The following is an 11,889-nucleotide window of genomic DNA, read 5'->3' on the forward strand; positions in this document are numbered from 1 at the left end:
TTGATATTAATGTGAAGTAGGGATTGACTAATCTTTGTGTCCACGCGTGTCAGACTGTCCTGTCAAGAAACCAATCAGTGCTTAGAAATTAAAAATATTTAATATATGATTATTTTTTATTATTTTTTAAAAATTAAAATTTTTGATATAAATGCCCTTGGAACATTAGTTTTAGTATTTACATATATTAGTTTATTTGAAATAGGTACAGTAAAATATTGATGGTAGCTTTTTCAATATATTTTTTTCTAATGTTTTCTCTATCATTTATTTAGTTTTTTTCTAAAAATTACAAAGTGAATTTTCACATCAGTTTTATTTAAAATAGCAACCCAGATGATTAAGGGTGGCTACCATTTTTAATTAAGGAATCAAAGTTGCAAAACATCACGCAGAGTCATTAACATTTAATCAAACATTATAATATAAAAAATCAGAAAAAAATTAATTCGGGACTTTTAATAGAAGAAAAATTTGACTTGAATTACCGAGTTATCTTGGTGGCAAAGAAACTTCAAGATCTGAGACTCTTATTAGTTTGACCAACGCTTTTATTAAAGTGTGAACTCGTGAACTATATAAGGAGCTAACGGAGTTCAACTTCTGAAACACCATTTTATTTTTTAATTGTTTCTTTCGCTTATTCTTCTTTTGTTGCTTTCTACGGCTAGTTTTCTTTCCGGCTCACAAATTGCTTCAGCTTCTTCTCCAAAAAGGTTCATTTTTTCTTCTCTATAGTTCAGTAAACTGATGGAAAACCAAAAATGGTTATATGCTGAAATATGTCTGAAGTTTACAATGAGTGTGAACTTAAAAATTTGATATTGAACAGTCATCTTCTTCACAAACTCAATGCACACAAAAGAAACCAGGAAACAAGAAAAAAGATAACTAGCATGAAGAAAGGCACTGTGTGTTGTGTGTTGCTAACTTGAATTAATGCATTTTCTGCAGCTGTTTTAGGCTTACAATCATTGGTAAAGAGGCTTGTAAGCAAAAGGAGTCTTTTTCTGTTGAAATGGAAGGGAATACCAGTTTGAACGAAGTTACTAGCAACAATCAAGAATCATCCAGGAAGTCTAAAGATGAACCCGTCAAAACAGTACCATTATACAAGCTTTTCTCATTTGCCGATTCTTTGGATCACTTGTTGATGTTGGTGGGCACTGTGGGCGCCGTGGGGAATGGAATCTCCATGCCCTTGATGACTTTGATATTTGGGAGCATGATCAATGCATTTGGGGGATCCAGTACCACGGCCGAAGTTGTTGATGAAGTTTCCAAGGTATTTTCTCATTGACCCGTTTTACTATTACTACTCAGTATTTGGGAAATAGTATCCTCAAAAGTTAAGTTGGAATTTAACATTTGCAACGGGTTATTCTGTTCAGGTGTCTCTGAAATTTGTATACTTGGCTGTGGGTACCTTTGCTGCATCACTTTTGCGTAAGTACATCGGATGATACGCTATTATGATCTAACCAGTTAGATTGTTACAATTTGATCAACCGCTAAAGAAACTTTGCTTGCTATGTACCAGAGTTGGCATGCTGGATGATCACGGGAGAAAGACAAGCTGCAAGAATTAGAGGCTTATACCTTCAAACAATTCTGAGGCAAGATGTAACCTTCTTTGATAAAGAGACTAACACTGGAGAGGTTATTGGAAGGATGTCAGGTGATACTGTTCTAATTCAAGATGCCATGGGTGAGAAGGTATTAACGAACCATCCTTTTCTTATTAGCTACAAAAAAAAATAACAGAAACAAAAGAGTTTTAGTTTAAGGTTATTTAATTGCTTTTCTCCCCTTTGATACCAGGTGGGACAGTTTATTCAGTTAATGGCAACTTTCATTGGAGGGTTTGTTGTATCGTTCATCAAGGGGTGGCTTCTAACTGTTGTCATGCTATCTAGTATTCCACTTCTTGTCTTGTCCGGGGCTCTGATGAGCCTGGTTATTACAAAAGCGTCATCCAGGGGACAAACTGCTTATTCCAAAGCTTCAAGTGTTGTAGAACAGACAATTGGCTCTATCCGGACTGTAAGCACACAGGCTAAAACAACTCTTCATTTTTCCTTTTTGTTATTGCTGACATATAAATCACCTTTATCTCTCTAATGCAGGTTGCATCATTCACTGGGGAGAGGCTAGCAATAGCTAAATACAATCAGTCCTTGATCAAGGCTTACGTCAATGGAGTGCACGAGGCAGTAGCTTCTGGTTTGGGTTTTGGGATCCTATACTTTGTCTTTATATGCAGCTACGCTTTGGGCATTTGGTTTGGCGCGAAAATGATCATCGAGAAAGGATACACAGGAGGAGAGGTTGTGACTGTTATATTTGCTGTATTGACTGGCTCCATGTAAGTTGTGTGTTTCTTTTGGTTCTACTAATCTATAATTTCAAAAACTTGATTATCTCCCGCTGTCTCTATCCAAGAACTCCGAGGATTAGACTTATAATATGTATTTCTGGCTAACTAAATTTCGATTCCCAGGTCTCTAGGGCAGGCATCTCCAAGCTTGAGTGCTTTTGCTGCAGGACAAGCTGCAGCCTTTAAGATGTTTGAAACAATTGAAAGGAAGCCATTAATCGATGCCTATGACACTAATGGTCGGAAGCTTGAAGACATTCGTGGCGACATAGAGCTTAGGGAAGTCTGCTTTAGTTATCCTACGAGACCTGATGAACTAATATTCAATGGATTTTCGCTTTCAATACCGAGTGGCACTACTGCAGCTTTGGTGGGACAAAGTGGGAGTGGGAAATCCACAGTTGTTAGTTTGATAGAGAGATTTTATGATCCACATTCCGGTGCAGTACTTATTGATGGTATCAATCTCAAAGAATTTCAACTGAAATGGATCAGACAGAAAATTGGCCTGGTCAGCCAGGAACCCGTTCTCTTTACTTGTAGCATTAAAGAGAATATTGCCTATGGCAAGGATGGAGCAACTGATGAAGAAATCAGAGCTGCCGCAGAACTTGCTAATGCTGCCAAATTTATAGACAAACTACCTCAGGTGAGTTCTCAAACCTCATTTAGATGTAGAAACTGCTTGGTGAATTCGTGCTTATCAGTTTGAAAGGTTTTCTTGCTTTCTTTGTCAGTAATACTTTTATCTTCATAGTGTACAAGACAAAATATATATATATATATATATATATATATATTTTTTTTTTTTTTACTTCTATCTTTATTAGAAAGGGTCCTTTCACCACTGTAATGTTATATGATTTATGAATTTTAGGGACTAGATACAATGGTTGGTGAGCATGGAACTCAGCTCTCTGGGGGTCAAAAGCAGAGAGTGGCGATAGCAAGAGCGATTTTGAAAGACCCAAGAATCCTACTTCTGGATGAAGCTACAAGTGCCCTTGATGCTGAATCTGAGAGAATTGTACAAGAGGCATTGGACAGAATAATGATAAACAGAACAACTGTCATTGTTGCCCACCGTTTGAGTACTATAAGGAATGCCGATACCATTGCTGTTATCCATCAAGGAAAAATAGTTGAAAGAGGTAAACATATAATATAGTAATAGTATCTTTTCCATGACTTACATTTTTTAGGAGGGTCATGTTGTTTATATTCCTCCTTGCATGACTATAAGTAAAATTTGATCAGGTCCACACGATGAGCTCACCAAGGATCCCGAAGGAGCCTATAGCCAGCTCATCAGACTACAAGAAATTAAGAAGTCAGAACAGAACGCAGAAGACAGAGAAAAACAAGATAGTATATCGCAGTCTGGAAGACTTTCAAGTAAAAGGTCTTCTTTGTTACGATCTATAAGCCTAGAGTCAATGGGAGTTGGAAACAGTGGTCATCGTTCACTCTCAGCATCATTTGGTCTGCCCACATCTGCTGGCTTTATAGAACCAGTCGATGAGGGGTCTCAAGATCATCCTATAAAATCTTCTTCACCACCAGAAGTGCCTCTTCGTCGCCTGGGTTACCTAAACAAGCCAGAATTTCCAGTGTTACTGATGGGGACTGTAGCTGCAATGATAGCTGGAGCAATCTTACCTGTTTTTGGACTGTTACTCTCCAAAATGATAGATATTTTCTATGAACCACATGATGAACTTCGTAAAGATTCAAAAATTTGGGCATTAGTATTTGTTGCGGTCGGTGTGGTATCACTCCTGGTTTATCCAGCTAGATTCTACCTTTTTGGTGTTGCTGGTGGTAAGTTGATCCAGAGGATCCGGAAAGCATGTTTTGAGAAAGTAGTTCACATGGAGGTAAGTTGGTTTGATGAAGCTGAGAATTCGAGTGGAGCAGTTGGAGCAAGGCTCTCAACTGATGCAGCTTCCGTCAGAGCATTGGTTGGGGATGCACTTGGTTTGCTGGTTCAGAATATTGCCTCAGCAATAACTGGATTGGTAATTGCCTTTGAATCAAGCTGGCAGCTTGCTCTTATAATCCTTGCTATGGTGCCTCTACTTGGACTAAACGGATTTTTTCAAGTCAAGTTCTTGAAAGGATTCAGTGCAGATTCAAAGGTTTGTTCCTCGCTTCTTTAAACAATTTTGGCATTACATTAATGTAATTGGAAAATATATACTTTGTGTTAGAGCATGGATCAACCATGTTTCAAGCATATATGCTCAGTATGCATTTTGGACTTATGAATTTTGATATTCCATATGCCCACAGAGAATGTATGAGGAAGCAAGTCAAGTGGCGAATGATGCTGTGGGGAGTATAAGAACAGTTGCTTCTTTCTGTGCTGAAGAGAAGGTGATGGATTTATACCGGGGAAAATGTGAAGGGCCAATTAAGACGGGCATAAGGCAAGGGATAATCAGTGGAGTTAGCTTTGGAATATCATTTTTTGTGCTGTACGCAGTTTATGCAGCAAGTTTTTATGCCGGAGCTCGACTGGTAGAGGATGGCAAAACATCGTTCACAGATGTTTTCCGGGTAAATGTCTCTCCTAACTTGTTCACGGTGTAAAATATTTTATCACTTTTCTCTACTTGTTGGCACCATTATTGCCAAGTGATTAATCACCAAGACTATAGGAATTGATGATTTTGTGTCCAATTTGCAGGTTTTTTTTGCTCTCAGTTTTGCAGCAATAGGAATCTCTCAATCTGGCTCTTTGGTTCCTGATTCAGCCAAAGCAAAAACTGCTGCTGCTTCCATATTTGCCATCATTGACCGAAAGTCACAAATAGACTCAAGTGATGACTCTGGAATAACATTGGAAGAAGTGAAGGGAGAGATTGAGCTTAAGCATGTCAGTTTCAAGTATCCTACAAGACCCGATGTTCAGATATTCAGAGATCTTAGTTTGACCATTCATAGCGGCAAGGTAACCTTCTAATTTAAACATTGTCTTCTTCACCACTCTAAATTGTTCTTCCTAAACCGATAGATTGACTGACTGTGCTGATAAAATAAACAGACAGTTGCACTGGTTGGAGAAAGCGGAAGTGGAAAATCAACAGTGGTGTCATTGTTACAAAGATTCTATGATCCAGACTCAGGTCACATTACACTGGACGGAAAGGAAATTCAAAGCATGCAAGTTAAATGGCTAAGACAGCAGATGGGTCTGGTGAGCCAAGAGCCTGTGCTGTTTAATGACACCATCCGAGCCAATATTGCATATGGCAAAGGAGACGCAACAGAGGCAGAAATCATAGCTGCAGCAGAATTGGCAAACGCCCACAAGTTCATAAGTAGTTTGCAGAAGGTAAATTGCAGTGTTCTATAGACTCTCTTTTTTTTAGTAATTTGTTAAGTATCTTAAAAGCTGTGAATTAGTGGAAGTAATGTTGACAGCATATACTATAAATGCAGGGTTATGACACGGTGGTAGGTGAGAGAGGAGTTCAGTTATCTGGGGGACAAAAGCAGCGAGTGGCAATAGCACGAGCTATAGTAAAGAATCCAAAAATATTACTGCTAGATGAAGCCACAAGTGCACTTGATGCTGAGTCTGAGAAAGTGGTTCAGGATGCACTTGACCGTGTGATGGTGGACCGAACCACAATAGTAGTGGCTCATAGGTTATCCACTATTAAGGGTGCTGATTTAATCGCTGTAGTTAAGAATGGAGTGATAGCAGAGAAGGGAAAGCATGAAGCATTACTGAAGAAGGGTGGTGACTATGCTTCTTTAGTTGCATTGCACACAAATGCTTCTACTTCTTAGTCCCCTTCCAACCAAATTTTTGTCCTACTCTCTCATACCTTTATTTATATATGTCATAGTATGTAAGATAATTTCCTTTCATCTCTTTTTTTGTTCAGAAATTGTTCTTGTAACTCATTTATATCACTTTACATAAATATATCTTTCACAAAATTTGGTTTTCTAATTTACTATACAGAACCCATGTGCTTGATAAAAAGTTGATGTGCAAATATCAAACTCTTTGTAACTTACCTATTTCCTCTTCGGGTTTTGGAATGCTCATTTTTCGTTCATTGAGTTCTGAAGATTGAAACATTATGAGGAATATTAAAATCCTTAGGTACGAGAAATTCAATAACCAAGTAAACCTTAATTTTACTTAGAAAAGACGGAAAGAAGTGAAGCATTGACTTGTGTTGAAGTATATTTACTCCAAAAGAATTTTTCTTTAATTTTACAAAATTGTTTAAAGAATAATTTTGATATATCATTTCATATATATATATATATATAAGGGTTTCATGATTTTATTGCATAAATTATAATAATGCCTAAATTATAGCTAATAGAATATTTGACATATATTAATACTTCACTCAAGTTGGTGCATGAATATCATACATTTTTAACTTAAATAAAGACTCATTAAACACTCTGTTTGACACTCCTTTGATGGGAACATTAGCCAACTGCAATTATGATGTTACGAAGAGAAAGGAAATTATTCTAGCCTCAAGCTTCTCTTTGATGAAATGTCTATCAATCTCCATATGTTTTGTTCTATCATGTTGCATATGATTGTGAGTAATTGCTACAGCTGGCGTATTGTCATAGTACAATCTCATAGTTTCATTTGATTTAAAGCCTAAATCTAATAGCACATTTTTAATCACAAAAGTTCACATACACCTAGTGTCATGCCTCTGAATTTATGCTTCAGCACTAGATCTTTCTACTACAGACTATTTTTTACTCTTCAAGTTACAATAATCCCTCATACAAAAGTAAAGTATCCAGAGATACATCTTCTATCATCTTTTGAACCTGCCCAATATGCATCAATATACCTTTCTACCTTTAAGTTTCCATGATTTGAGAACAAAATTTCTTTTCCAAGAGTGAACTTCAAATATCTCAAAATTCTCTAAACAACATCCATATAAAGCTTTTGTGGGTCATGCATAAATTGACTAACAACATTAACTGCATAGGTAATATCTAGACGTGTGTCAAATAAATTAATTTTTCTATCAGCCTTTGGTGTCTCCCTCCATCTATACTTGCTGAATTTGAGCATTGAAAGAGTTTAAGATTTTGTTCAATTGGTGTATCAACTTGTTTACTCCCAAGCAACCAATTTATGATAGTAAGTTAGTAATATATTTTCTTTGGCATAGATAAATAAATTAATTTTCCTACCAGCCTTTGGTATCTCCCTCTGTACGCTTACTGAATTTAAGCATTGGTTATGATTAGAAGACATTGTATTATCCAAAAAATAAGTATCCATATTTAGGATTGATTTACTTCCTACATAATGATCCTTATATGATAATTTGTCTTAATAAAATTTTACATCTGAGATATCAAACATACTAACGTCATGATTATGCATTTCACTTTCATTGCTCCCTGAAGTGTAGAATCAACATAAAAAAAGTATGCTCATTAAATGTCACATTCATAGAGATATAAAATTTCTTTAATGGTGAATGGTAAGCACAATAAATTTTTTGAGCTGATCCATACCCAACAAAAACACATTTGATAACTCGTTCTTTAAGCTTTGTATGTTGATGTGAGGGTAAGTGAACATATATAACACATCCAAAAACAACATGAGGTGGTAAATATATTATGGAAGGAAGGATACAATGATCAGACAACACATTTAAAGGCTTTGGAAAGTTAAACACATTAGAAGGAGTTCAATTAATTAAATAAACTGCAGAGCTTACAACCTCACTCCATAAATGAGATGAGATATTACCATCTATCAAAAGTGATCTTATCACCTCTAATATATGTCTATTTTTCCTCTCAGTCACCCCATTTTGTTGTGGTGAATAAAGACATGTAACTTGATGCAAGATGCCTTTGAAATTCATGAACTCTATTAATTCAGTTTTAAAATATTCTCCTCCATTGTCTGATCGAATGATCTTAATAGATGTGTTAAATTATGTAACGATCATATGATGGAAGGAACGAACCACATCACCCACGTCACTTTTATGTTTAAGCAAAAACACTTAGGATACCCTAATACAAAACTGATAAATCATTTTTTCCCATTATATGTAGATTGTGGGTAGGACCACAAACATATGTGTGAATTAATGGAAAATGAAAATAAGTTTTTTTATTGCTTAAAGAAAACACGTCACGATGACTTCTTACCACAACACAAGTTTCACAAAGAAAATAAAAAATATTACATTTATGAAATAATGATGAAAATAATTTTTTAAATCAAAAGAGGGATGTCCCAACCGTCTATGCTATAACCAAATTTTCTTTTTTTTTATCTTGTATGTGATCATCCACAAGACAAACCAAAGCTCCTTTATGGGTTTGTTGTGAGTCATTTTCAAGATAATACAGTCTTTCACTCTCTCAATCACGGTCAATCTTATCTTGGAATGGATGTTCTAAAAAAGATAATGGGTTATGTAAAACAAGGTAACATAAGAATGTGATTTGGTTAACTTGCTAACTGAGATAAAAGATAAAATTATAGTTAAATATAAGAACAAATAAAATATAAGGAGTTGATAAAGAGGGTGAGAGAGATATAATATCCACACCTTCAATAGGAGATGAGACCCCATTGGTATTATTAGTAACATTTTTAGAACAATTAGAAGAAAAATTAGTAAATTTATGAGGATCACAAGTGATATGATCAATAACATCTGAATTAATTATCAAATCACTAACCTTAGTAACAACAAAAAGATTAAGGGCACAGTTAAATATACCTAAGGTGGTCACAAATCCGACAGCAGTAGAAATATGTCTCTTGGACGCTACTGCGGAAGTCCTAGGATCATGTTTCTGGGATTGATTTTTATCGATAGGAGCCATCAGAAATATTCAATGAAAAAAGAAGCATTGACTCCTATATTGTAGAGGATATCGATGTTTGGCTCTTGATACCATATAAAAATGTTTAAAGAATAATTCTGATATATTATTTCAGAGATTAGTATACCATATGTATACATACAATGATCCTATGATTTCTCATCTATTAAAAAAATGACATCTGCACAAATTATAATAATACCTAAATGATATCTAATAGAATATTTGACCTATCTAAACATGTGAACTATAATTAAAAATTTATAAAGCATTTTTTCTATTTTTATCATAACATAACGTTGCATACGGGAGAATTTTCGACTTATATTAAATATATTGAATTCTATTTTTATTCATTACATATACTATATTAGTTGATGTTATTTTTCAATCAAAATTTTTCGAAGTTGATCTCCATTGAGATTGTTTTCCGTTTATATCGATCTCAATTATTTAAGTTAATATCAATTTGAATTACTTTTACAATATTGATTTTAAAATTTTATTATTAACTCTCTTCCATCTATGTAGAAGATTTTCAAATTTACATTTAAAAAGTAATTCTAACTGATCTTAATTTAAAGTTTTCTACTCATCATTAGAAAATATATCTTAATAAACTATTCACAAATAATGATATTGATATCTATAATAAGAAAATAATTATAGAAAAAAATGTTAGGAGAAAAAAAAATATAATTTACATATGTAAAAATTATACTCCTTAACATTCACATACTATAACCTAAGAAATGTCAAACGACAACCAATATTTATATCTAAGAACAAAAATGTTCTTATAACAATATAAATAAACTTCAACCAAGATTGATTAGAGAAACTAACATAAAGAAAACGTACGTAAAAATTTAAAAATATAAATAAGTGGAATTTTTACTCTTTCTTCAAATAAAATACAAAACATTCAATTTTAAATAATTTAATTATCTTTCCAATTAGAAAATTTTAATTTCTTTTAAAATTCCTTATAAAAGTAATACATATTATCCTAAAATGTCTCTTAAAAAAAGATTTCTTAGAATTTTCAATTCAAAACACAAAGATTGGTTGTTTTAGGTCCATTACACTTTATGAAAGGACGTGAATCCTTATCTCACTCTGAATTCACATGCTTCAATGGGATGGAATTGAAGCATGAAGTGGCTTTGGTTGCACTTATTTATTTAAATATTTGGCTTATTTAATGTTTAATTTCTTGATATATGTTAGCTCTTCAACCTCCCTTACAAGAGGTTCACTACATTTAGTTAGATTCTAATTACATTCACAAAACTTTATTTAGTGATTGACTTGTGTGACTTTTCTAAAAACTTGTTCATCGATTCTCTAGAGATAAAGAGAGAGTTGAAAATTTATCCTTTGAAGAGATTTTGGATGAGATTGAAGTTTGGTTTTATTAAAAAAAAATTATAGTTTTGAAATTAATAATAAAAATTGTCATAAAATTACAAAGTTATAAAATTATAAAATTACATTAAATTATAAAATTACAACTGTAGAACAACATAACAATCATCTCATTAATTACCACTTACATCACTCGATTAATTAAATGTTATAGATTCAATTTTAAAATATAATGTTTTTGAATATCGAACAAATCATTAAAAGTTATCAAAGTAGACTTCAAAATTAATTAAAACTAAATATTTTGAATCATTTAGTTGCAGATAAAAGTCTTTTCATCACTTGCTTCTATTTTCAAACAAACCTAATTTATGCATCATCTCACAATCTAAATACTCAACTAATTCAAGGTTTGGTTTGGTTTTCTTTTCTGTGCGTGGAAATATATACAACTATCACTTATTTTCATTCCAACTCCAATTATGGCAATTTGGCAAATGTTTGACATTTTAATTCTTTAAACTTCTACTCCTTCACTTCATATCGTCCTCAAATTTTCAAAAGTCATTCATTTTAATTAAAGAGATGTAGACAATATTAGAAAGGGTCAAATACAAAGATGGAAAAAAACTAAAACAAATGAGTTTAAATTTAATCAATAATTTTGCTTTTATATACAAACGCAAAATTAATTGATTAAAAAAAACTTAAGTTAATTAACCAAAGGTTAAAAAAGGGTATTATATGTTTAATTTTGGATCGTCATTTGAAATATCAATTTAAACCTTTAAAATATTAAAATATTATAGTGTGATGATTTTTAAACTACCCCTGTTCTAAAAACTTTTTTTCTAGATTTTCACAACATACAATTAAAGTCAACACTATTGCATTATTTAAAAATAACCAATCTTTTTTAATATTAAAAACTAAAAGTAATGATTTTTAGTTAAAAATTATTTTATTTTAAAAACAAAATAAAAATTTATTATTGACTAAAAATGCATTTAAGCCAATTTAAAGGTTATTATTTTGGGTGTGAACCTTGTCAATTATTCAATTTCTTTGAGTTTTGTTCAATAAGTTGTACATTTAAATTATTCGGAGTAATGAGTGATAAATTCAAAAAGTTGGTCAAATGTGATTGGTTTAAAGTAATCAGTTAAATGTGATTGATCAATAGATAGATAACAAAAAAAAAATGGTTGATTAAAATTGATCGATCAAGAGTAATCGGTCAAATATGATCGATCAAGAATAATCATCCAAATGTGATT

At 32.9% G+C, this 11,889-nt stretch overlaps 1 protein-coding gene across 1 annotated transcript; it reads left to right on the top strand.

The window, feature by feature from the left end:
- Positions 1–584: 584 nt before the first annotated feature.
- Positions 585–6,328, top strand: LOC108321342 (ABC transporter B family member 11). The gene is made up of 13 exons (XM_052871777.1): positions 585–716; positions 955–1,285; positions 1,392–1,446; positions 1,541–1,716; positions 1,822–2,043; positions 2,127–2,365; positions 2,501–3,026; positions 3,255–3,528; positions 3,635–4,515; positions 4,670–4,936; positions 5,067–5,330; positions 5,424–5,714; positions 5,822–6,328. Exons 2-13 carry the CDS (start codon positions 1,019–1,021, stop codon positions 6,173–6,175), a joined length of 3,816 nt encoding a protein of 1,271 aa, XP_052727737.1. The 5' UTR covers positions 585–716; positions 955–1,018; the 3' UTR covers positions 6,176–6,328.
- Positions 6,329–11,889: the final 5,561 nt, after the last annotated feature.

This window comes from Vigna angularis, chromosome 1, assembly GCF_016808095.1.
Source record: "Vigna angularis cultivar LongXiaoDou No.4 chromosome 1, ASM1680809v1, whole genome shotgun sequence".
Taxonomy (NCBI): Eukaryota; Viridiplantae; Streptophyta; class Magnoliopsida; order Fabales; family Fabaceae; genus Vigna; species Vigna angularis.

Bases quoted from the DNA above. Each gene is read 5' to 3' on its own strand.
- LOC108321342 (XM_052871777.1), top strand. From the start codon at position 1,019: ATGGAAGGGAATACCAGTTTGAACGAAGTTACTAGCAACAATCAAGAA. The intron at 3,529-3,634 runs GTAAACATATAA...AAATTTGATCAG, and splicing joins AGGAAAAATAGTTGAAAGAG to GTCCACACGATGAGCTCACC. The intron at 4,516-4,669 runs GTTTGTTCCTCG...ATATGCCCACAG, and splicing joins GATTCAGTGCAGATTCAAAG to AGAATGTATGAGGAAGCAAG.